This window comes from Carcharhinus amblyrhynchos, chromosome 6 (assembly GCF_965287045.1).
Source record: "Carcharhinus amblyrhynchos chromosome 6, sCarAmb.v2.hapA, whole genome shotgun sequence".
NCBI classification, from domain to species: Eukaryota; Metazoa; Chordata; class Chondrichthyes; order Carcharhiniformes; family Carcharhinidae; genus Carcharhinus; species Carcharhinus amblyrhynchos.
The window spans coordinates 16,476,952-16,504,223 of NC_137329.1; the positions used below are offsets into that span (position 1 = coordinate 16,476,952).

General features: G+C 40.1%; 1 protein-coding gene across 16 annotated transcripts in view; it reads left to right on the forward strand.

Annotated features, from left to right (window-relative positions):
* The window catches only part of ppfia1 (PTPRF interacting protein alpha 1), a 155,271-nt gene that overhangs the window by 52,904 nt on the left and 75,095 nt on the right, over positions 1–27,272 (forward strand). For 12 of the 16 annotated variants that reach the window (XR_013886781.1, XR_013886782.1, XR_013886783.1 and 9 more), the window contains exons 2-7: positions 18,364–18,465; positions 19,653–19,817; positions 24,335–24,409; positions 25,174–25,275; positions 25,995–26,219; positions 26,879–27,025. Coding sequence is in view for 10 of the 16 variants with exons in the window: in XM_080189934.1 (XP_080046060.1) it covers positions 18,364–18,465; positions 19,653–19,817; positions 24,335–24,409; positions 25,174–25,275; positions 25,995–26,219; positions 26,879–27,025 (816 nt within the window). In the remaining 6 variants the exon portion in view is untranslated. The remainder of the gene's footprint in view (positions 1–18,363; positions 18,466–19,652; positions 19,818–24,334; positions 24,410–25,173; positions 25,276–25,994; positions 26,220–26,878; positions 27,026–27,272) is intronic. The other 4 variants (XR_013886785.1, XM_080189942.1, XM_080189937.1 and 1 more) reach the window with 1 other exon arrangement.

Consider the following 27,272-nt stretch of genomic DNA (forward strand, 5'->3'; position numbering starts at 1 on the left):
CAGCCTACAATGTGCTATTGTATCCACATATTTGTATGACTGGTCTAGTTCAGTTTCTGGCCATCGGAAAGCTAAGGATGTTAATGCGTCTGATTCAATGAAGGTGGAGCCATTGAATGTTGAGGGATGATGATTAGATTCTCTCTTGCTTGTGATAGTCATTGTTTGGCACTTGTGTGGCATGAATGTTACTTCCCACTTATCAGCCCAACCTGAATGTTGCCCAGACCTTGCTGCATGTGGGCACAGACTGCTTCACTGAGTATTTGGGAATAGTGCTGAACACTGTGCAATCAGCAGCGAATGTCCTTAATTCTGGCTCTGTATTGGTGGGAAGGAAATTGGTGAAGCAGCTGGAGATGGTTGGGTCAAGGAGACTGTCTAGGAATTCCTGCAGTGATGACGTGGGACTGAGATGATTGACCTCCAACAATCACAGCCATCTTTTGTTTGGTACGATTGTGACCATAGGACAGTTTACCCTGATTCAAAACCCGAATGAAATTTTGCTAGGGCACTGTGGTGCCAGATTTGATCAAATGCTCCCTTGTTGTTGAGGGCAGTTACTTCCACCTCACCTCTGTAATTCCACTTCTTTGCCCAGTTAGATCTTAAACTAAGATTGTATTAAACTGCAATTTTGTGGATGCTAATGGCCCACAATCATAAATGCTCAATTATGAAATGCAAAATCTGTTGTGAATCCATTCCACTTAGCACCGCACAAAACAGTGGAGGGTATCCTCAATGTGAAGACGAGACTTCATCTATATAAGGGTGTTTGTCTGAACACTATCCAAGCTATTGTGGACATGCATCTGCCGTTGGATGATTGGTGAGTGAGGTCAAGCGTGTTTCTCCCTCTTGGTATTCTTATCACCTCCCACGTCTCCAGTCTGGCAAGTGTCTTTCAGGATTTGACCAACTTGATCAGTAGCGATGCTACCAAACCATTCTCGGTGATGCAAATTGAAGTACCCCCTCCCAAAATACATCCTGTGCTCTAGTAACTCATTGCTGCTTCAGGTTATGCATCATGGAAGAGCACTGGTTGACTGAGGGAAGGTGGTAATTAGGTGATTTCCTTGTCCATGTTTGACCTGCCATGGAATTTCATTGGGCCTGGAGTTGATGATGAGGACTGCCAAGGACACTCCTGCCTCATTGTATACCCTTGTGCTGACAGTCTGTGCCAATGGGGCAAGAGACAGCCTGATACGATAATGAAGTCTGGCATGTTGGCAATATGATATGACTCGGTTAGTATCACTATCAAATTTGTGTCTGACTAGTCTATGGGACAGCTTTTCCAGTTTTGACATAAGTTCTTAGATGTTGGTGAGGAGGACTTTGCAGACTTGACCGGAGAGGATGTGTTGATTGTGCCTGGTGCGTCAGTCAATGCCACTAATAAGAACAGCAGACCAGATGAGGTTTTATAACAAGCTCGTAGTTTCATAATTATTACAGAGAGTAAATTTTTAATTCCAGATTTAGTTAATTGAAGTTAAATTCCCACAGTTGCTCTGATGCGACCTGGATCATTGGTCCAGCCTCTAGATAACTCATCCAATAACATTGTCGCCGCAATTGTATAGTCCCTCCATCCTAAATGCAGGGGTTTTTTGTAAAGGTTGTTTCACAGCAGCATTGCCCATATATTGATCCTTAATTATGAGCCAAAATGGTGCATGACAGACAGCTTGACTATAGGGTACTTTGCTTACCTGATTTGTGAATGGATATATATCTTCAATGTGGAATCATGGGTAGGAACTAAGAGTAGGAAACCTGACCAGCCTCCCTGTACCCTATCCAGATTGTTTGGCACAGACCCCTGCCATTTCCTTTTCCATTCCATTATGGCTATAGTGTAAGCAGCATGCACTATTTTCAGCCATTAAGCCTGTTGCTTCATGAGGTGATTTGAAAATTAGCTGGACTGTGAGCTATCCATCAATCTAATCTTGAGAAATAAAACGTCCTGATCCACAGCAACATTAAAAATACAATCTGTCTTGTTCTGAATTCACCTGTTTGGCCTTTAATTTCAGTCTGGGGGAAAAATAACATTTTTCACATTTGGTAACACATTTCACACTGATTAACAAACTTCAAATAGCTGCTCAGGAAATATGGCAGGATATGTCATGGTGTTCCTGTGCTTTTTGATTAAAATATAAATTGATAATTTTTTTTCTATTCTGGTCAATTATCCCTACAGCTTGTTTTCCATTTCCATCCTCCCTTTGTACCACAGAGAAGGGGCCCTATGTATCCATACTCCAATGGACAGTCAATTAGAATTTGGTCATCATTCATACACAAGGCTTAATAGTGAATATTGGCAAATTATTCTACTATGAAGGCATCTGTTTAGCCTAACCTGGCCCTTAGGTGGTGTACTTGTGAGTACTTTTATTACCATGGGATCCTGAAGAGGAAAGGAAGCGTAGGCTGGGAGTTTTTTCCGAGATGAAGTTTGTAAAGGTAACCATAGTGTTTCCACTGATGCTCCAACAAGACCATATAAATTTGACCAAGAATGGAGATCTTCTTAATCTGCATAACTCAATTACTTGCTGGATAAAATTATTGTTGTAGAAACAAGTTGACTGTAAGGCTGTTTTTAACCTCGAGTCAAAATATTATGCATTTCAGCTGTGATCCATAACTTCAGCACATAATCTATACTGATATCTCAGCAGAACATTTTCAAAGATTCTCATGTCTGGTGTCAGAGCTCCATTTGACTGTTGATGTTTATGTAAAATATGTAAAGAACCCATGCATAAATCAAAGTAAAGTGATGGTTTTTCAGACCAATTTACAACTCCTCCAATAACTCCAAAAGCAAGTAGTTGGCAGTTTATCTCTGTGTGTGTGAGACTTTGCTCTGGAAATCGGCTGCTTACATTTGTTTAGATAATGGTGATTATACTTGTAAATTAATTATTTTCTGTGAAATGCATTGGGAAATCCTGAAGAGGTGAAATAAATGTGAATCCTATTTTTCCCCCTTGAAACCAAGTGAATTTGCAGGATGCATCTTCTTGAGTAAATTAACCTTCAATAAGGATCATTTAAAGTTTCCCGTGATTTGACGTACAGTTTTGGAAAGGCACGTGATTTGCAATTTACAAATAGCTGAAAAAAGAAGCATGAATTTCTAAACAGCCAGCGCATTGCAATTTAAGTGCATGAATTATATATTTGGGGAAGCCAGCAAAGTCTTGGCTGATGGTTCTAATAGAGAATGGACTGTCTTACTGGAATTTGTAATGAAGTAGAGTTAACTATTAAGTATTTACTAATTCATGACACTAAATTAGGACACCCATCATAAGAAGAAGTTACTTAAACATGAGCTAAAATTTATTATAAAACTGCTGTGACTCTGAATTCTGATATAAAATGTTTAGTTGTTGCCAAATACTGAAAGCTTCAGGATCTTCCAAGTCAATTTTCGAAAAACTGCCTGTTAAAAATTTTACCTAAACAGGGCACAATGTGATGCCAACCAGTGATATTGGCATGGACTTAATTCTTTCAAAATTAGGCTTTCTGGAGAGTATTTTGTATTGTTTAACAATCAGAAGAAGTATACATGGTTGTTGGTTCACCTTTTGTATAAGCAACATGTATGCTTCAAAAGTTTAAATTTTATTTATTTTTCCTCCATACAATATACTTGAAGTGATCAGAGTGAATATACATCAGTATGATTGTACAGTGAAAAATCAGATGAAATTGAATATTTCCAATGTAACAATGGAATTTGTTTTAAATGTATTCCTTTACTGGAGGGTCACAATCCTGCACGCTCTCCCTGTGTGGGTTTCCCCTGAGCACTCCAGATTCCTCCCACAGTCCGACAGCCATGCTGGTTTGATGCATTGGCCTTGTTAAATTCCCCCCTTTTATACCTAAATAGACCCTGGAGTGTGGCAACTAGGGGATTTTCACAGTAACTTTATTGTTAATGAAAGCCTACTTGAGACATGAATAAATAAAGTTGAGGGTGTAAGGATTTGTTGCCCATCTCTAATTGACCTTGAAAAGATCATGATTTCCAGCCTTTTTGTATGCTGCAGTTCAGGGGGTTTGGATAAACTCTTAATGGTGTTAAAAAAGGTGTAGTGACAGTGACGGAACAGTGATACAGTTCCAAGTCTGTGTGTGGGGCTTGGAGGGATATTTGGCAGATGGTGGCGTTGCCATGCATCTGCTGCCTTTTAGTTTTTAAGATGGCAGAGGCCCTGAATAGTGAGTTGCTGCAATGCACCTTGTATCTAGTACACATTGTTCCTACTATGCATCGATGGTGGCAAGAGTAAAAATTTAGATTGATGCTTGAGTATTGTTCAAGCAGGCTGCTTTGTCCTGGATGATGATGAACTGTTTATGTTGGTATTTTGGCGGGGGGTGGCGGTGGGGGCAGAAATAATGCATTCCTTTTTGTACTTGATGCACTCCATGAAGACCTAAGCTCGAAAGTCAGTATACACTTGGCATCTACATTTACTGTGTACACTTCCTGCTGCCTTGGAAAAGCAGCCAGCATAATCAAGGACTCCACACATCACGGGCGTTTCTTCCATCGGGGGAAAATGATACGAAAGTCTGAGATCACGTACCAGCCGACTCAAGAACAGCACCTTACCCGCTGCCACCAGACTTTTGAATCAACCTACCATATATTATGCTGATCTATCTCTACACCCTAGCTATGACTGTTATACTATATTCTGCACTCTCTCCTTTACTTCTCCCTATGTACTCTATGAACAGTGTTTTGTCTATGTTGCATGCAAGAAACAATACTTTTCACTGTATCCCAATACATGTGACAAATTAAATCAAATTGCAGGTTGTCTCTTTCTGAAAACATACTGAAGGTAGTGGGAACTGGAAGCATGTTGAAGTGCATGCAATTGAAATTTTGACTTGGCTGAACAAAAGGCAAGATTATTTCACAGTTGTGTTGCCTTTAGACTATGAATCTAGGCTGGCGCTAAATATAAAAAAGGATAGTAAGAGTTTTTATAAATATATAAAGAGGAGGAGGCTGGCTAGGGTGAATGTTGAGCCCTTAGAGGATGAGAGGGGGGATTTAGTGGTGGGGGATGAGGAAATGGCTGAGGCCTTGAATAAGTTTTTTGCTTTGGTCTTCACGGAGGAGGACGCAAATAGTTTGCCGGGTGTTAACAATGGAAAGGTGGTAGGAGTGGAGGGCCTGAATGAGATCATTGTTACTAGAGAGGTAGTGCTCGACAGACTAGTGGGACTGATGGTGGACAAGTCCCCAGGACCGGATGGAATGCATCCCAGGGTTCTGAAGGAAATGGCGGAGGTGATAGTGGATGCCTTAGTGATTATTTTCCAAACCTCGCTGGATTCCGGGGAAGTGCCAGAAGATTGGAAAACGGCTAATGTTACACCGCTGTTTAAAAAGGGTAGCGGGCAAAAAGCAGGGAATTATAGGCCAGTTGGTTTAACGTCTGTTGTAGGAAAAATGCTTGAATCCGTCATCAAAGAGGAAATAATGAGGCATCTTGAGAAGAATTGTTTGATAGAGCAGACGCAGCACGGATTCGTTAAGGGGAAGTCGTGTCTGACGAATTTATTGGAATTCTATGAGGATGTGTCTAGTGCGGTGGATAGAGGGGAACCGGTGGATGTGGTGTTTCTCGATTTTCAGAAGGCGTTTGATAAGGTGCCGTGCGAAAGGTTGCTTCAGAAGGTTAGGGGGCATGGAGTTGTGGGTAAGGTGTTAGCGTGGATAGGCTGTCAAATAGGAGGCAGAGAGTGGGTGTCAATGGGTGCTATTCAGATTGGCGGTTGGTGACTAGTGGAGTGCCCCAGGGATCGGTGCTGGGGCCTCAGCTATTTGCTATTTACCATTTATATAGATGATCTGGAGGAGGGAGCCGAGTGTAAGGTGTCAAAATTTGCTGATGACACAAAGATAAGTGGAACAGCAAATTGTGCGGAGGGTGTAGAAAGTCTGCAGAGGGATCTAGATAGGCTGAGCGAGTGGGCGAGGACCTGGCAGATGGAATACAATGTTGGCAAGTGTGAGGTTGTCCACTTTGGTAGGAATAATAGTAGGAAGGACTACTACTTACAGGGCGAAAAGCTGCAGCATGCTACAGTGCAGAGGGACCTGGGGGGGTCCTTGTGCATGAGTCGCAAAAACCCAGCCTGCAGGTGCAGCAGGTGGTCAGGAAGGCGAATGGGATGCTGGCCTTCATAGCGAGGGGGATTGAATATAAAAGTAGGGAGGTCTTGCTGCAACTGTACAGGGCACTGGTGAGGCCGCAGCTGGAGTACTGTGTGCAGTTTTGGTCGCCGCACTTGCGCAAGGATATTTTGGCCTTGGAGGGAGTGCAGAGGAAGTTGACTAGGCTGATACCAGAGTTGAGGGGGTTGAGCTATGAAGAGAGGCTGAATAGACTGGGCTTGTACTCGTTAGAGTTTAGAAGGATGAGGGGAGATCTCATTGAGACATATAAGATGATGAAAGGGATGGATAGGGTAGAGGTGGAGAGGTTCTTCCCGCTCAGAAAGGACAGCAGGACTAGAGGGCACAGCCTCAAGATAAGGGGGGAGCAGTTTAGAACGGAGTTGAGGAGGAACTTCTTCACTCAAAGGGTGGTGAATCTCTGGAATTCTCTGCCCATTGAAGTGGTGGAAGCTACTTCGCTAAATATATTTAAGACGCGGGTAGATAGGTTTTTGGTAGGCAAGGGAATTAAGGGTTATGGGGAGAAAGCGGGAAAGTGGAACTGAGCCACTTCAGATCAGCCATGATCTTATTGAATGGCGGGGCAGGCTCGAAGGGCTAGATGGCCTACTCATGCTCCTATTTCTTATGTTCTTTGCTGGTTAGTATTCAGCATTTAACTGCCTAGTGGGCGATTCGTCTTGACCTCCTGCTGAGATCCCCAGCATCACAGGCATGGGTCTTCAAGTCAATTGATTCCTCGTGATATCAATATTTGGCTGAGAACACTGGATACAGTACAAGGGCCTTGGTGACTACTCAGCTCTAGTGCTACAATATTATGCTCTCAAACTAGCTGCATCCCTTGCCAAGCTGTTCCTGTACCATGTAGCATTGGCATCTAATTGACAGTGTGGAAAATTGCCCAGATAAGGAGGATTAATCTGGTCCAGCCAGTCACCATCCCATAAATCTACTGTCATCAGCCAAATGAGAGGCAGTGTTATCAATTGTGCCATTAAACATCACTCATTAATAACCTGCTCACAGATGCTTAGTTTGGGTTTCATTAGGACCACATGACTCCAAATCTCATGACAGCCTTGATCAAAATATGGACAAAAGAGTTGAATTCCAGAGTGAGAATGATTGCTTTGACATCAAGGCACTATTTGATCAAGTGCCATATTAGGGAACCTTAGTAAAATTGCAGTCAATGGGACTTGAGGGGGTGGGGATGTGGTTTAACTCTAATGTGGAGTCATATCTCTCACAAAAGAAAATCGTTGTGATGGTTGGAGGCTAAACGTTTCAACCCAATAGCATTGATGCAGGAGTTTCTCAGGGCAGCGTCCTCGGTCCACCCACTTTCAACTGATGCATGTCAGAAGTATCACTTGCTGCTGATTGCATAGTATTCATGTGTAACTCACAGGTAAAGAAGCTGCCCGTGTCCCGTATGCAGCATGATTTACCACTGACCATACTCTCACACCAGAATTTCTTTATCAGTGTACTTGGTTTGCCCAAGTTGACTTAATTGGACCAGCTACATCTCTGCTATGGCTACAAGAACAGGCCAGAGGCTGTGAATTTTGCAGTGACCCTAACTTATCTGGCTCTTCAAAGCCTGTCCATCGTCCACAAGCGCAAGTCAGGAGTGTAATAGAAGAGTGCCCATTTGTCTGGATGAGCAAAACTCAAATACACAACACTCAAAGCTCAACATCATCCAAAAGTAGCCTACTTGATTACCACCCCCTCCATCTCTGATGTACGTGACAGCTATGTACACTATCTACCAGTCAACTGCAATAAATTTTCAAAGATTCTTAGCACCTTCCAAAATTGCAACTTCTAGAACAACAGCAGCAGAGACATGGGAACACCACCAACTGCCTCTCCAAATCAAAACCCATTTTGCTTTGGAAACAGATCACTCTTTTGCTGTCATTGGGTCAAAATCCCTAATGGCACTGTGGGTGTATCTACACTACATGGCGGTCAAAGAGGGTGGCTCAACACCAGCTTCTCAAGGGCTGTTCAAAATGGGTAATAAATGCTGGAATTGTTGGGGCTGCCCATGTTCCATAAACAAATAAAAGAGAGAAAACTGGCTTTGTGTTTAATCGGTGATTCCTGTAATTGATATTTGGAAACTTGGGAACAATTCAAGCATAATAATTATTTTTTGTTCTGGTTTCGAACCTTACAACAAAAAATGTTCTAAACCAAATTCTACATGCTTAAAATACGTGCCGCAATTGAATGCTTTGAATCCTAAACTAATTTAACGCTGAATTAGGCCAGTTGGTGTATCAAGTCTAACTCAGTATTTTTCACCAATTGAGTCACCTCATCTAATTCCATTGCTGTTATAACCTCCCTAGGAGTAGGCCTTTCAGCCCCTCAAGCCTGCTTCACCATTCAATAAAACCTTGGCTGATAGGATTGTAACCGTCACTCCATTTTCCTGCTTGCCATAATATGTCTAACTCAGTCTTGAATATATTCAATGATGCAGTTTCCACTGCTCTCTGGGGAAGAGAGTTCCAGGCATAAATGACACACACACAAAAAATTTCTCCAAACTTCTGCCTTAAATGGGAAGTGCCCTTATTGTGAAACTGAACCCTCCCCTCATCCAAGACTACTTCTGTCAGCATCTACCCAGTCAGGTCCCTTAGTATCTTGTTTCAATAAGATCACCTCTTATTCTTCTAATCTTCAGTGAGTACATGTTATGATTCCAGACCAGACTTCCTAGTTTTTGATACTATCTGACTGGGGATCTTTCGTTTAAAATAGACAAACTTTGAGATTTAAGAGACTTACGAAGAGAATGAAGCCTCAAGATTCTGCAGATTTTGAACAAATTAAAATAAACTTTGCAAGGTGAAAAAATAAACTATTTTACAGTATTTTGTATGCTTATTCAAGTTAATATGCGCTACATGTGAATTAACAGGCAAACTGTGATTGAATATACCACACTGCACAATAAATGGCAGATGTAACCAAGGCAGATTCTACCGATTACTGAAATACCCCACCTAGATCCCTGTAAACTGAATCCACCAATCTCATTGAAACTCTGTATCTCTCACGAGGGTTTCCAGTCTTCACCTTTGATAGAATTTCAAGGCTAGATCTCCAGAGTTGCTTTAGTGACCCACCTATTGATAATCTTTGCAGGAATTTCATCTCTTCAGATTCTGTGGAGGGAGTGCAGAGGAGGTTTACTAGGCTGATACCGGAGTTGAGGGGGTTGAGCTATGAGGAGAGGCTGAATAAACTGGGCTTGTACTCGTTAGAGTTTAGAAGAATGAGGGGAGATCTCATTGAGACGTATAAGATGATGAATGGGATGGATAGGATAGAGGTGGAGAGACTCTTCCCGCTCAGAAAGGACAGTAGGACTAGGGGGCACAGCCTCAAGATAAAAGGGGGGCGGTTTAGAACGGAGTTGAGGAGGAACTTCTTCACTCAAAGGGTGGTGAATCTCTGGAATTCTCTGCCCGTTGAAGTGGTGGAGGCTGCCTCGCTAAATATTTTTAAGATGCGGGTTGATGGGTTTTTGATAAGAGAGGGGATTAAGGGTTATGGGGAGAAAGCGGGAAAGTGGTACTGAGCAGCGACAGATCAGCCATGATCTTATTGAATGGCGGGGCAGGCTCGAAGGGCTAGATGGCCTACTCCTGCTCCTATTTCTTATGTTCTTTATGTTCTTATGTTTGCTTGGATTCTTGAGTGCTATCTCACAAGCACAGTGACATCTCTTCGGTCATGCTGAGCAGAATAATACTGCTCCAAAGGAGCATCTTTACCTAAATGGCCCGCAGCATTGATTTACCAACTTCTACCACCTCCTTTTGATCACTAAGCCTTTTCCCAAGCACTCTTTAATCACCAAGGTTTCTTCTGAGCACTCACCGCTGAGTCTAGCAACAGCAGTCCTGTTTCTGTTTGGAGCCTCTTGCTCTGCTTGTCTTTCTTTGTAAAAAGTCTGACAACACCAGGTTTTAGTCCAACCTATTTATTTGATAATATACTCACAAGCTTTCGGGGTTAGTCCCTTCGTCAGGTGAATGGAGAGTTCTGGCCTCAGACAGAGCATATAAAGCACAGACAGTTTAGAGATTACTGATTAGAATGCGTATTCTAATCAGTAATCTCTAAACTGTCTGTGCTTTATATGCTCTGTCTGAGGCCAGAACTCTCCATTCACCTGACGAAGGGACTAACCCCGAAAGCTTGTGAGTATATTATCAAATAAATAGGTTGGACTAAAACCTGGTGTTGTCAGACTTTTTACTGTGTTTACGCCAGTCCAACGCCGGCATACCCACATCATGTCTTTCTTTGACCAGGGCCCTTTGTCACCAGTTTGGGATTCCTCTTTTGGGACTGCTCCCACTTTCTGTCTGTTCTCTGAGACACTTGTCTGCAATGGAGTGCCCCTCTTGGTTATATGTTCAGGTTTTGGTGCCATTTTCCTTTTCACAGGCATGCTGCACATGTCATTGGGCTGAAAAAGTTGTGGGGGTCTGGAACCCACTGCCTGAAAGGGTTGTGGAGGCAGAGAGACTCTCGTGACATTTAAGATGCATTTAGATATGCACTTGCAATGCCAAGGCATACAAGGCTATGGGCCACATGCTGGAAAATGGGATTACATTAGTTAGGTAGTTTCTCTTTCACTGGCACAAATGTGATGGGATGAAGGGCCTTTTTGATGTCATATACCACTATGACTCTATCTCTCATGCAACAGTTGAGTGAAGGAAACTTGTTGCCAAAGTGTGGTGTACTGTTCTTGAGTTGGGTTTTAGGCAGGACAGGAAGACAATCAAGATTATTCCAATTAATTTTGTTTAAATATTGAACTACATTTGGGGGAAAGAAACTTATGCTAAATGTAAATTCTGCTGCTAGAAAGTTTCTATGGTACTTTTAGAGCTTTGTTTTTGACCAACAAAAATACATTATTTCATTTTCCTGCTTTCCTTTTTTTGCTATTTTCTCTTGGGTCTTGTACTGCTAAGAATTGAAAGAATAGTTAACAGTCTGTACCTAGGCCTTGAACTGCAGTGTTCCTCAGTATTGTGTATGTGAGCTATTTTTATACTAGAGATTTTTTACCATTGTTTCCTCGCAACCACTTGCAATTTGGAAGTAAGCTTACCATGATTTGCTATGATAACTAAGCCATAGTAGGAGAAAGTGCAGACGGAAACATTAAAGTTAGGGAGACAGGCAAGAAGAAACTTGCACATTTACATGCATACATGTACACATTAGATACGTGTATAGTGCCTTTATATTCTGCAGACATGCTAAAGTGCCAGGTTCTTTCATATCCTCCGGAGCAGGCAGACAGGACTTCATTTTAATATCTTTTCTAAAAAGTAGCTCTCTAATTTAGTCTGAGCCCTGGAGCAGATCTTGAACCCATAATCTCCTGATTCTTGAGTTGACAGTGCTTCCTTTGACCTAAATGTAACAGGATGCAGAGGGTTAGGTAAGAAATCCTTCTAAGTACAGCTGAAGGGCATCTACTGATAGTGGGTTGCAGAAAACAACTTGAACTTAGACTGAGAATGAAGTAGACCTGATCTTTATCATATCAGTGTTTTGTTTTGTTTGGTAATGCTGTATAAAAAGTGATCAGCTGAGATTTACAATTTTCATTTATATAGCACGTTTAACATACTAAAACACCTCAACGTACTTCACAGGAGCGTTATCAAACAATTTGACATTGAACCGGGGTATCGAGATTGTAAGAACTTTTACATGTTTAAAAAGGATATAGCTAAAGTAACTGCTGGTCCCTTAAAAAGCAGAGACAGAGAAAAAATCGTGGGGAACAAAGAAATGATAGATACAGAACAAATATTTCTGTTTTCAAGTAAAAGGCACAAATTGTAAACTGCGAATAGAGTAGCCAAGGGGATAATAAGGATGTGGAACGTAATGTGATAGAAAACTCAATCAGCAAGTAGCTATGGTCAAGTGAGGTTAGTGGGTAACATGGTGGCATTATAATGTGGGAATTATGAAGTTATTCATATTAGTAATAAGAACAGAATAGCAGAATATTTTTTAAAGACATGAAACTTTCTCATGTTGAAAGTGGCTCGGTGTGTTTGTATATGGAATGCAAAATTAGTACTGGAGTACAGCAAACAGTTAAGAAAGCAAGTTGGCTTTTATTGCAAGAGGATTGGAGTACAAAAATGAAGAATTCTTAGTACAATTGTATTGGACTTTGCTGAAACGATAGCTGGAGTACTGTGAGCAATTTTGGTCTCTTTCAGGAAGTGTACATTTGCCTTGAAGGGAATTCAGCGAAGATTGGTTCCTAGGATGAATAGGTTGATCTATGATTAGAGGCCTATTTAGAAGAATACTAAGTGATCTCATTCAAGCGTACAAGATCTTGAAGGGGTTTGACAGCATGAGTGTTTTCCCTGGTTGGGAAGAGATTGTCATTTAGGATTGAAATGAGACATTTCTTCACTTAAAGGGTTGTAAATCTTGAACTTTGGGTTGCGGATGCTCTGTCGTTGATTATATTTAAGACAGAAGGTTGGATATTTGGTGCCTTGGAATCGAGGGATACAAGGAGCATATGAGAAAGTGGCATTGAAGCAGCTGATGTGCCTTGATAGAGTCGGCTCAAGGGGATGTATGATCTACCTCTATTATGTAGAATGGATGGTCAAAAGTTTGATCAGAGGTAGGTTTTACTATTGGTTTTCAGTGTATTCTTAAGTGAGGTGCAAATTTGGTCAGGTTTAGAATCACATTGATCTCAGAATTTTTAAGATGTTTCCTGTGTTTGTTCTGTCATTTGTGACCCACTCTCCTCTTGATTTTTATATCCTTGTAATTAGAGGTTATTTTGAATCTCACAGTTGTATACAATGTAGCCACATATCTTGCGATAATGCACTCTGTTTCAAGTATCCTTTTTATTATTTGGATTTTTACCTCTTGAATGGGTATATTATTTTGTAATATTGCAGTATTTCTCTTGCAACATTATTTCTGCTAATGTGTGGTGTGACTGACTTTGCACTTTGATTCTGTTGTTTTAAAAAAAGCTTGTTCAATAGTACAGTAGTACTGCTGGCAGGGCAGCATTTATTGCCCATCCCTAATTGCTCTTTCAAAGATGGTGTGAGCTGCCATCTTGAATCATTCCTAGCCGTGTAATGAAGTGACCCTTTTTGAAGAGTGCAAGATTTTTAACCCGGTGACAATGAATAAATAGTGACATAGTTCCAAGTGGCTTTGAGTGAACCATGGGGTTGGTGGTGTTTCCATGCACTTGCTGTCCTTGTTCTTTCAGATGGTAGAGGTTGTGGGTTTGGGAGGTCTGAAGAGCTTTGGTGAGTTTCTGCAATGCATCTTGTAGATTGCATACACTGCTGCCATTACATGTGGCTGATGGAGTGAATGACTAAAGTAGTGGACAGAATGCCAATGTAATGGGCTGCTTTGTGCCAAATGATGTTGAGCTTCTTAAGTTTTGGTGGAACTGGAGTCAGCTGGGCAAGCGGGGGAGTATTTTATCTTACTCCTGACTGTAGCCCTAATGTTTATGCTGTCCAGATCTTGCTGCTTCCAGGCAGGGACTACTTCAGTATCTGTTGAAATACAAATAGTACTGAGTACTATATAATCACCAACAAACATCCCCAATTCTCACCTTATGAAGATGGGAAGATTTACATAGTTACTTCACTGGGTTGCGAATATTGCACAATTATTACATCCCACCTTCTCTTGTAATAAACAAGCGTAGGAGTGTTTTTCTTCAAGGCCTGAGTAGTTTGATTACCCAAATAAAGTTCCTGTTGTCATTTGACATTTTAGCCAAATTGTCATTTCATCGCTGATGTACAAGGAATAGTAGATTCTGTAGCTAATGAAATCTTTATTTGCATGATACTAATTGTAGGAAGAGGGGGAGACTAATTTCCCACTCATGGTTGACTTCCTTTTCCTTTCATGGTCATATTTCAGCTGCCAAAGGACCTGGGATTTGTAAATAGCTTTTATTTTTAATGTACTGTCGAAGTAATGGTGCAATTTATGTGCTGAATTTCATATTGAGAAAATCCAATGGGAAAGAATCTATAGAAATTTAACAATTGTATGACGGCATTCATTTACATTGAAAATGCCCGACTCCCTAAGAGTTGACAGTCGGTTGAAATGGATCAGGTTAATGTGCAAATAGCAGATAACTGGTCTTTTTTTTTAATGATGGAAATGTAGCTTGAACTTTAATCTGACGTTAAACATGCATTTAATTGGCTTAAGGGTCAAATCTCTGGCTGCTTATAACTCAGCAGCTGTACATGGCCTGTAGTTTTGTGGTTTTAATACAAAAATAGAAATTACCCAGAGTGTCACTTTGTCACGTGACTTTGTATTGCTTTAGGTAACAGAAGGACAGATTTGCTGAGTGAAAGTCATGTGTAGTAGCCTCTATTGCAATGATTACAGTTCACTATACGTTTACAAATGTTATGAAATGCCTGAGTCAGTTTACTTATGCTATATAACTGTTGGCTGGTTTCATATTCCAGTGAATCATAATAGCAATTTCAGTTTTTAATTAAAAATTTCTTCAAGATATGGCTATAGGATGGCTTCATCTCCTTTTTCAAAACTGTAATATAGACTAACTACAAATTCTCATCATTTTTTAATCAACCTCAAGTCTGCATTAGTAATCACTTATGAACTATGATTTTCCAGAGTCTCATTTTGAAATGTACTTGTAATTTCTTGCACCAAAAGTGGAATAAATTTGTTTACAGCAGTGGCTTCAAACCCACAATTCAGAAACAAAATGGGGTATAGCACTTTGTAAGTGAAAGATATAACAAGATCTTTCACTTTCAAGTCCTGTGTTGTTTTCTTATGGTTTCCTGAATGAACTGCACAATCTTATTTTGTGGTGTAATTAAGTACTTGCTAATAAACTTTGTGTCTATGCTGAGCCTCCTACTGGTAGATGAAGACATAACTAGGTTGCTTCCATTTTCCTTTCCATCTAGTTTTCCTTCACCTTTGCTGTCCTTCACCTAGATGCAGAGGATGCTGTTTATATGGATATGTTGTGATTCACCTGTGCTTTGAGAAGTGAATAATTTACTTGTACTGTATTAAATATTCAGCATGGAAACTGATCTATGATATCATTGCATAAGGAATAATTTTCTTCCATTGAGAAGTTTGCAGTGAGTGTGTTTTCTATTAAAAGAAGTGAGTAATAAGCCAATACACCTGGACAAGTTCAATCTTTGGGATAACTGTAGTTTTAGTATTACCATATATGCTCTTATACCATATCACGTTATGCCCAGAAGAGCCGCACACAAATGAAGCCCTCTGATCTTAGTGAACTACAATCTGCTATTTACTTCCTCCAATTTCCATTGTCAAATTAGAGGGCTTCCAGCTTTGGGCAGTATTAAGTTGTGACTTGAAATCGATGATCAGCTCTGTTGTAGAACTTGTGCGTAAGGTGTCACTTTTTTCCCCCTGAAAATTACTGCCAACTACAAGGGGGAAATTCCAACTGTAGCTATTTCCTCCCAGATCCTGAAAGGCAATTGAAGTCAATTTAGGAAACCACAATGACTCATTTCATTAGTTCGATTTAACTAACTTCCATATCTCAAACTAGAAAGACTTGAATTATTTCATAACCATAATGTCCAGAGCACTTCATTGTATTGTCATTGTGATACCATGGGCAACATGGCAGCTAGTTTGCACCCAGCAAATTCCCACAAACTGCAGTGTGGTGATGATCTGGTTTTATAATGTTGATTGAAGGAAAAATATTGTTAGGACATTGGGGATAACTTCCTTGTTGTTTGAAAAATGCCATGCGATCATTTTTGCTTGGGCAGACAGGGCCTTGGCATAATATCTCCTCAGTACTACACCGGAGTGTCAACCTTGATTGTTGTGTTAAAATTCTGGATTCGGGTTTGGTCTAACTTGAGTGAGAATGCAGCCACTTGAGTCATGGTTGATACGTCACCTATCTCTCACCTCCTCCAGCCTTGCAGCCCACGTCCTTAACTCTGGAATTTAATCTCTGAATCTTTCCGTATCTCTACCTATCTTCCTTTAAAACAATCCCTTTTTGTCCAAGCTTTTGTGTAACGTTCCTAAGCACATGAGATGTTTTACTACATAAAAGTGCTATACAAATATAGGGTATTTATGCTTCGAAGTCATTTCCAAAAATCAGCACACTTTCAGACAGCTCTGAGAGTTAACCCAGAATACATGCTCATATGCCAGGGAATATTGAGGGACTTGAGGTAATGCATTTTGGAAGGTCTAATACAGATAGGAAATATATAGTAAATGGTAGAACCCTTAAGGGTATTGATAGGCAAAGGGATCTGGGTATGCAGGTACACAGATCACTGAAAGTGGCAATGCAGATGGAGAAGACAGACAAGAAGGAATATGGCATGCTTGCCTTCATTGGCTGGGGCATTGAGTTTAAAAATTGGCAAGTCATTCTGCAGTTTTATAGAATCATAGTTAGGCAGCACTTGGAATATAGTGTTCAATTCTGGCTGCCACACTATCAGAAGGATGTGGAGACTTTGGAGAAGGTATAGAAAAGATTTACCAGAATGTTGTCTGATTATGGAGGGCATTCGTTATGAGGAGAGGTTGGAGAAACTTTTTGTTCTCACTAGAATGGCGGAGGTTGAGGGGCGACCTATAGAAGTCTACAAGATTGAGAGGCATTGGACAGGGTGGTTAGTCAGAAGCTTTTTCCCAAGGTGGAAGAGTCAGTTAGAAGGGGGCACAGGTTAAAGTGTGAGGGGCAAGGTTTAAAGAAAATGTATGAAGTAGATTTTTGAAGTAGTGGGTGCCTAGAACTCGTTGCTGGGGGAGGTAGTGGAAGCGAATATGGTAGTGACTTTTAAGGGGCATCTTGACAATACATGAAAAGGATGGGAATAGAGGGATATGGTCCCCAGAAGGGTAAGGGGTTTTAGTTAAGTCAGGCAGCATTGTCGGTGCAGGCTTGGAGGGTCGAAGGGCCTGTTCCTGTGCTGTGATGTTCTTTGTTCTTTGACTTTTTCAGTTTAGCTTCTGAAAATATACAAGCATCTTGCAGTACTGTGCTCAACTCATAGTTCGACAACTCATGCTGAACGGGCAAAAGTCAATGGTGCGTTTTTGTCTTACTATCCAGCAGGATGTGCACTGTTATCACATGAATGAAATGGGTCAGCTTCTACGACGTAGGGCTCTCTCCTTTCTGAATTTCTGCCATGCAAGACCAATCATCTGATGGATTTTGCTATGTATTACTTGATGTTCAAGCCTTTTTCCATTTGTAGTTTTGAAACTTTAGCTGTAGTTCATAAAACATCACTGCCTAAAATGCATTGCTGCTGAAATTACAGTATGAGATAAATAGTGGAGACTGGAATTTAAGATCACTCCATTAAAAGCACTTATTTTCTAAAATAATTTAAAGGCCGTTGCATTTTGTTTTTTTTGCTGGTGCTAGAAGCTGATCTCAAGTGGGGGGGGTGGGAAGAAGAAAATGCAATTCCCTGGATTGAAGTTATGGCCCCTGGTTAGTTTCTGATGCTTTGCTGGGATGTTCATATTGTCCACGTCAGGTGAGCGAATGTTTAGCTTGCAGTGATAGCGTGTTGATGTTTTACTATTTATGCACCTCACTGAAAGGTGACCACTTGGGTTGATATACTGAAGTGCTGCTGACAGCTCGAATTACCTGCAAGAAAGGCATGAACATTTTTAGGGCAGGAGAATAGAAAATTCAAGGAAGGAGAAACAAAATGGACCTACCTTCAAACTAATGATTAAATTCTGAGTACAGCCATCAATTTGGTGCCATTTACAGTAGTTATTGCTTACAGTTGACTCCATCTATTTGATCTGAAGTTTGCATTTGCTAGGGTTTGTCACCAATCTCTAGTAACTAGACACACTTTACCTTCTGATACTTGGTGCAGAACAGAAAGAGAGCTAGATTTTTCTGTTTTATATAGTAGTTTAAGCAACAAATGTCTAAATTTAAACCAATCTGGTTATATATTTTCCAGGAGTTTGCAGCACTTACAAAAGAATTGAACGTATGCAGAGAGCATCTACTGGAACGAGAAGAAGAAATTTCTGAACTGAAAGCGGAAAGAAATAACACACGGGTAACTCTGAATATATCATTAGTTTGTTTAATTTACAATTAGCCTTGAGGATGTTAATGCAGCTGCTATTTGTAGATCTTACAGTACACTAGCATACTAGGCAATTATTTTAAAAGAAGGCATTCTTTTGTTCTAATTTGTCAAAAGATGGTAGATTCCTTATTTTTGTATTCCAAGACTAAAAATGGAACATTAGTTGTTGGATAACCATAGCTACCAACATTTTACTTGGCAAACTGTCTCTGATTCTAAAAGTAAGATTAAATGATACAGGATGTTTGTATTTGGTCTTGTTAACTGACATAGTGGTGCTACTCCTTGGGAAGAGGCCAAACCAAACATGTTGCAAGTTTTAAAATACTTTCATTTATAGAGATGTATTGTTATGGATTTTCAAGGCTCAAACTGCACAAATATTTATTAGCTGAGGATTCTGCTAGATTTGTTTCAAGTTTGTTGACTAATTGAACTAGTTATGCAATTTTAGTGTGTCAAATAGAGTAATTGATGAGGAATTTAACTGTATTACTTTCAAACTTTCTATCTAGCTGCTAATGACCATTGATAACCATAACTTAGTGTTTAAGTGATATTCAGTCACACCGATCAGAAAAACCCTATGTCTGTTTTGTGCTGATTGAACTGATCTAAGCAGATACTGCAGTGAGGACTATTTTTGGCTGCTGCATAATGAAACAGAGATCAGTGGAGGTGAGTGACTTTTCTGGGAGCTGGAAGGAGCTGGTGACTTCCCTGATCCCTTGAGTCTTGCTGTAAATTGTATATTGTTGAATTTTTCCCTCTATTCATCACCATGGTGAACACTAATAGCTATTTATACAAGGTGTTAAAAGACTTTTTGGATCCGTGGAACTGCTTTCAGGCTGGAGGGAAAACTGTCACGAGTATGTTCCTGCTGCTATCAGTTCTTTTTCCTAATTGCTGTCAATCGATTAGCCAGTAGTGAAGAACCCTGACTGCTTGAGTACAAAATCTACCATGCGAATGCACTTTCTTCATTTAATTGCTGCTAGGGGGAGTCTACAAAATTAGATAATTATAATAGGGGAATGATTCATTGTGACAAATGGATTCTGTGGTTTCAGTAGTTATACTGTAACACGAGTAGCATATTTTGAAAGTGTTGAAGTATTGTATCATTCCAATTTTTGTTATTTCTTTTGTAGCTGCTTTTAGAACATCTCGAATGCCTTGTTTCCAGACATGAGCGGTCACTCAGAATGACAGTAGTAAAGAGGCAAGCTCAGTCACCAGCAGGCGTATCCAGTGAAGTAGAAGTTCTCAAAGCACTCAAATCATTATTTGAACACCACAAAGCATTAGATGAAAAGGTATTGTATTTCTGCACATCAAATTGTTCCAGACAGTAAATTTCACCATGAGGAGTTTGGCTTCTCCAGTATCTCATATTGTGATATGTAAAGAAAATGATCAGACAATGTCATCTTTACTACAACGGACCTGAAAGTGCGACTCTAAATCTTCAGTCAAATATTTTAGTCTATGGGGGTGCAATTTACAAACCTGGAAGAGTGTAGGGAGATGGGAAAAGGACAGCAATTTAACCTCAGGAACCTGTTCTTTTATCAATTAGCCAAATGTTGTTCAGTCAGGTACTGAGGGATGTAAGAGGGGCGAGAGCTAAGAATTAGAATTTCCGTCTACCACCTCTTCTCACTACCTGAAAAAGTTGAAAGATTCATCTTGTGACTGACTTTACAACTTACATTCTCCATTAGCTTAAGCTCACTTTACTGCCCATATCCTAACTCTCACCAGGTCAAATTCACCAATTACCCCATACTTATATTTGCTCCTGGTCCACCAGAGATTTTTTAAAATTCTTATCCATGTGCTCTAATCCACCCGTGGCCTTGCTCTCTATTTCTGTAACCTCCAGCCCTACATCTCCTCATGGGTTATGTCTTCCTCCAATTCTGTCCTCTTGTGCATCTCCTGCTTCCTTTGCCTACTTTTGTTGGCTGTACCTTTGGCAGTCTAAGTTTCAAACATTGGATTTCTCTCCCTAATCTCTTTTGCATCTGTCTTTTCTCTGCTTCTTTAAAATGTGGCTCAAAACCAATCCCTTTGACCAGCTTTTAGACAACTAACCTTAAAATTTATTTGATTCAGTTCCATTTTTTGTCTGTCTATTCCTGTGAAAAGCCTTGGGATGCTTTAGTACTGCTGTTTAGGTGCTGTTTAAATGCAAGTTGTTATTAGATATTAACAGCACTGCAGTATTGTCATTTGCACTTGGGCTTATAAAGCTTTCAGGGGGTGCGGGGAAGTAAGTCAAATTTACTTTCATTCAATCTGTGTACAGGCTTTTGTTCTTTAGTTTTGCCATTGAGAGCAGGAGTTGAAGAACACTAGTTTTATAATGGATGGATTGCATGCACCTGAGATTTAGCCTCTGGTCATAAGTGAGTTTGATCATCATAACAATTTGTGGTCCTGAAATGGATGGTAATTTGGTTACTTTTTTAAAGATTACAAAGTGAAGGTAAATTTGCCCATTGTTCCTAATCCTTGTGTTCAAATCCTTACATGGCCTTGTCTCTCCAAATATAACTTCTTCTAGCCCCACAGACTACCTGCAACCCCTTCTCTATTCCCAGATGCACTTCATCCGAAATTGGCCTCTGGTTCTTGTTTTGGCATTCCTTTTCTAAATATTTCTACTTCTCCATGATCTCCCCTTTTGAGAAGGGTTTCAATGTGCAGAGCTGACTAGGCCAGCATTTATTGCCCATACCGATTTATCATCAGAGGTGGCAGTGAGTTGCCGCCTTGAACCGCTGCAGTCAACGTGACGTAGGAACGCCCACAGTGCTGTTAGGGAGGGCTGCCCCATATAAAATTTCCTTTTTTCAGTGAGCAACTGACGGATCCATGGGAGCATATCAATGTTTTTTTCTGTGTGTAAAGTATCTCTGCATAATGAAAAAATGACCCGGAATGTTCAAATCCAATTCAAACAATTACCATTCCATAAGCGTACTCTTGATCATCAGCAAAGTGATGGAAGATGTCATCAAGAGCTCTCTCATGCGGCACCCACACAGCAGTAAGGCTGTTCGATGATGCTTAGTTAAAAGCTAGCCACTGACTTGGAGTCATTACCTAGCACAACGGAAGATGGCGTCCTTGTTGGATACCAATCATCTTGGCACCCAGATATCACTGCAGAAGATCCTCCAGGCAGATTCCTAGTCCAGTCGACTTCATCTTCACCAAAGATCCTCCCTCCATTATAAGAAGAGATGTGCATAAATGCTGATGTCCATACCACTCTTAACTCCCCGGATACTGAAGCATTCCATTATGCATGACTTTAAACTTCCACTTCCAACACCATTGAAGCAAAGTATCAGAAGTGTGTACCATCTACAAGATGCAATTCACCAAACCTCCTTCAGCAGTATCTTCCAAACCCTTGTCCTCTCCCACTGCAAAGGATAAAACTAACATCGCTTGTAGGTTTCCCTCCAAGCCCAACATCATTCTGACTTGTAACTATATTGCAGTTCAATGTTGCTGGATCAAAACCCTGCAACACCTTTCCTAACAGCAGTGTACCTACACGAGATGGACTGCAGTGGTATGAAAAGGCAGCTTACCCCCACCTTAAGAGTCATTAAGGATAGCCATGATATGGAGATGCCGGCATTGGATTGTGGTAAGCACAGTAAGAAGTCTCAACACCAGGTTAAAGTCCAGGAGCTTCATTTGGTAGCACAAGCTTTCAAAGCATTGCTCCTTCAGGTGAGTCAAGAGTTGTGTTCACAAACAGGGCATACATAGATTTAGATTCAGTTTACAAGATAATGGTTGAAGTGTGAGTCTTTACAGGTAATCAGATCTTTACAGGCGCAGACAATGCGAGTGGAGTGAGGTTAAGCATAGGTTAAAGAGCTGTAAATTGTCTCAAGCCAGGACAGTTAGAGATTTTGCAAGCCCAGGCAAGTCATGGGGATTGCAGATAGTGTGGCACGAACTCAAGATCCTGGTTGAGACCGTCCTCGTGTGCGGAACTTGGCTATCAGTTTTTGCTTGGTGATTCTGTGTCGTGAAGGATGCCTTGGAGAACGCTTACCCGAAGATCAGAGGCTCAATGCCCTTGACTGCTGAAGTGATCCCTGACAGGAAGGGGACACTTCCTGTGTCCCCTTCCTGTCAGGGATGACCTCAACTGGGATCTTGGGTTCGTGCCACACGATCTGCAACTCCCACGACTTGCCTGGACTTGCAAAATCTTGTTAACTGTCGTCGCTTGAGACAACTCACAGCTCTTTAACCTGTGCTTAACCCTCTCCCCACTCGCATTGTCTTTACCTGTAAAGACTCACATTCCAACCATTATTTTGTAAATTGAGTCTGGGTCTATGTATGCCCTGTTTGTGAACAGAAGTCTTCACTCGCCTGAAGAAAGAGCAACGCTCAGAAAGCTTGTGCTACCAAATAAACCTATTGGACTTTAAACTGGTGGTGTGAGACTTCTCACTGTCATTAAGGATAGTCAGAAGATGCTGGCGTTGCCAGCAGTGTCCACATTCCATGAAAGAATAATAACGGGATTGAGATGCCATATTTCTTCACATGAAGTTGTGAATCTTTGGAATTCTTTACCCTAAAGAGCTGGAACTACTCAGTCATTCAGTATTTTCATCACCTAAGATTGACCCTTGGACATGGAAGGGAATTGGCCCACGCATTGGACAGGAGAATGAAGATGCAATTGATCAACCGTGAACTTGCTGATGGGCAAAGTGTGCTTGAGTGCTGTGTAGCCTACTCCTTTTCTTGTATAAATACAAATTTGATAAATAGCATTTACGGTCTGTCTAGAGAGGAAAGAGGTAATTGGGAATTGCATGTATTTTCCGACTTTTTCTCTTTTTCCCCCTCACCTTCCCCAGTTTTATAAATTTGGGAGAATTTAGGAAAGATGATGGATGAATTGTGTAAACTTGTGCATGTCTGTTAGAAAATGCCTTCAACCCAAAGGATTTCAAATGCATTAGAAGTTCGTTATGCGCCTTTAATAAGTAATTTTATCATCCAGCAACAAAACTTGTTACAAAATTGCAAGACTGCTGGCATGTTTTGACTTCATTTTTGTATGTGTTTATCAAAATATTTGGTTAGTAGTTGAAGCAGTTATTATTAACTTCTAAAAGTTGTGTAGGGTATTCAATAGCAACTTGCATTTACAAACAAATGGTCTTTAATAGAAAGAACATCCTTACGTACTCTGCAGCAAAACGGATACCGAACAAGTGGGAGGTTAACAAGCCACCAAAAGATTAGCCAAAGAGAGATGAGTTTTAAAAGATTTTTAAGATTTAAAGAAGCAGAAATGGGCAGTGCATTATTATTTCAATTACGATATTGCACATTGGTGCAACCATAAATATGCAATGCAACTGTTTCATCGAAAGTTTCTGTTGCTGGCTATAGAGTGAACAAATGCAGAAAATCAATCAAAGCCCAGAAATAGAGGAATGGAGTATTCTATCTGAAGGGATTTGATGACAAGGTGGAGATTTATAATATAAACATTGGTAGTGCAAGAGTTTTAGGCAGGTCTAACTTGAAGGTTATAAATCAGATTAACATGGCAAAACCATTATAGTAAATGGTCTATCATATAATTGAATTTCTCTGTGAACTTGGTAAATGTCTATGTTACATAGTAGTGGTTTAATTACTCCCACACCTCTTGCCCAACCTAAGTCAGGAAACCAACATTATTGATGTATGAGTAATCCAATTAATGTTTTAAACCATATTGGCGTATGTTGAGTGCTGACTTGTCCAATGTAATTTTGTTGCTGTTTTCTAGGTACGAGAGCGGTTACGAGTAGCACTAGAAAGAGTTAGTGCTTTAGAAGAAGAAATAGTAGTTAGAGAGAAAGAGGTAGGTATTTATGTTGTGTTTTCTTGAAGTTATCTAATGAACTATAACAATGCCAAATTCATAATATATTGGCGATAATTTCTTTGCATTGCAGTTTAAAATATAACTGTAAAGTGTACAAATTTGTGGAAACGTACAGCAATAGTCATCTGGAAGGATGAGAATAGCTGACACGTGAGAACACTACTACCTGCAAGTTCCTCTCCAAGTCTCTCTCAATCCTAACCTGAGGGTCAAAATCCTGGAGCACCCTACTAATGGTATGGTGTGTGTATATCCAACACCACCCGGATTGCAGCGGTTTAAGTGGTTAAGCACCACCAAGGCAATAGCTGCCAGGGATGGGCAATAAATGCTAGCCTTGCCAGCTATACCCACACCCCAAGAATCAATATGAAAAATGTGTTATGCAGTGGGAAGGTATTTGTGAGTGGTTACTGAGGTTTCAGTTTCTCTCTATTGGGTGCATTCAATTCTAATTTCAGCACTGGCTCGTCCATGTATTGGGGTGATCATTGCAATTAGCTCATTTCTGTTTTCAAATTCAGTACTTGGAACTGCCGGAAATGCTGTAAGATCTTGAACCTGGCACTTGAGAATAAAATCTTCGGCTATATCACCCTCCAAGCAAGATACACAGTTGCTGAGCTTTTCAACCACTGCCATGACAACTAATGTATTCATAACAGCTTTATTTTGACATTATTAACTTTTGGAAAGCTGCCTGTTTTGCATAACTAATTTTACTTTATAATTTGTTTCAGATATCCCTATTTAAAGAGCAAAACACACCTCTGAAGAAAGCAACAGATCCACTAGAGGATGGAAATCGTGACGGTGAAAATATACCAAGCACAAATGGCATGGTACAAGTCTTTAAACATCAATTTTTATGCTGCACTTTGTATTTACGTCCTTTTGTTAATCATATCATGAAATAATAGATACATGGAATTGACGTGAAAGTTGTGATTTATTGGGTACAAAGGAATTACCTCTTGTACTGCAGGAGTGAAGTGGATAGTTTATAACTACGGCTCACAGTCTGAGGTTATATTATAGGTTTGCCCAGCATCGTGGAATAATGATGTACATGTGAGTAATGCTTCTGGTGTGCAAAGGGGCTTGTGGTTGGTGATGTGCAAAAATATGTTCATGTGTCTACCAGATAAAATCAAATAAAATGTAAGCAGATTGATAGGGCAGAATGGGGGTGAGAGTAAAAAGCTGGTATGTGGTGTGTTCTTCAAATATTTGTATTTCTTGCATACATATTAACTGTCACTAAGTTTGTGTCAAGACTATGCAGCTTGAAAAACTCTCCATGCAGATAGAGAGATATATTCAGACAGTTTTTCATTTGGATCCTCTTGACAGCAGTCATATTTATGACACCACCTGCAAGACAATTTAAGATTTGAATCAAACGTCCTTGAGATGCTTTACATGACCAAGAACATAGACATTCCACAGTCTCACTCAGCAGTTAATTTTGTATTATTTCTACATGTTTGCATTTTCATAGGTGGGGAATTCACATCAGTTTTCTTGTTTAAAAGGTTACATTTCTGTGCCGTTGTTTTAGCAGAGATTTTCTAATTGTTCCATAAGCCATGATGAAGATTCGATTAAAGTAATAGAGCTTCAGGAGACGATAGAAAAACAAAACAAGGAGCAAGGACAGTTAAAGGATCGACTGGCTGCTCTCTCTGGTAGGGTGTCAGAACTTGAAGAGGATCTGGATACAGCCCGCAAAGACTTAATTAAGTCTGAGGAAATGAACACTAAACTTCAGCGGGATTTGCGTGAGGTAAGAATTCTAAGGTAAAGTCAGCTCAAACATGATACGTTTGTATGGATTTCTGGTAATATGTTTGCAAAAGTTGAACATGATTTAAAAAAAAAAGCACTGCTATATTTACAAACTAAAATTATAGCAAATAACTAGTTGTTATAAATTCCATCTTTTGTATCTATTTAACAAACTGAAAATCCAACACACTTGCTCATCCAGCCATTGTTGGTTTTGGCCTCTTGCCATTGGAAGGAATAGTAGTTAATTTTTTAATCTACTGGATGAACAGCATGTTATAGTGTGTAGTAAAGATGAATGCAAGTTAAAAAGCCAAAGTGGATAATCAAATTGTTTTGACCATCCATGGAATACTCCACGATTCACTGACAGTTCACTCCACAGTTTATGGGGCCCATATTTGGCTAGAGGGGGAAAAGGTGAGAGGTGAGCGCATTGGGCTCTCACGAACTGAGCAAAACCAGTGAGCGCTATCATTGACATATCCATGGCAGGTTTAGTAGATCTGAACTTTAAACAAAATCAAAGTTTTTTTTTTAAGGTTTCTTTTTAGGAACATGACATTTAATTTAGACACAGATTGTTTTTGCCTGAGATGGGGAATAATAAGGGTATTGAACAAGCATTGACCGTTCCTCATGTTCCGTTCCTAATAGGCCATGGCCCAGAAAGATGATATGGAGGAAAGAATAACAACTCTTGAAAAACGCTACCTCAACGCACAACGTGAATCCACATCTGTACATGATCTCAATGATAAACTTGAAAATGAACTGGCCAATAAAGATGCGTTGTACATACAGGTATTTGTATAAGTCAGAAATGAAATGCTGTCAGATTGTACTGCTGTGCTTGTATCTACCTATTCAGAATAAAACATTGAGGGAAGACAAAATTATAAGGAATGGTGTCAGTAATGGGGATGCCACATGTTTCTTTTAAAAATATGGCTTTATATGTTAAAAATAATAATTGAAGGCTGAAGTTGATGAGTTTGAGTTTTTGAAGTTCAAATATATTTGTCCCCTACTAAATGCTTCTTTCACTGTC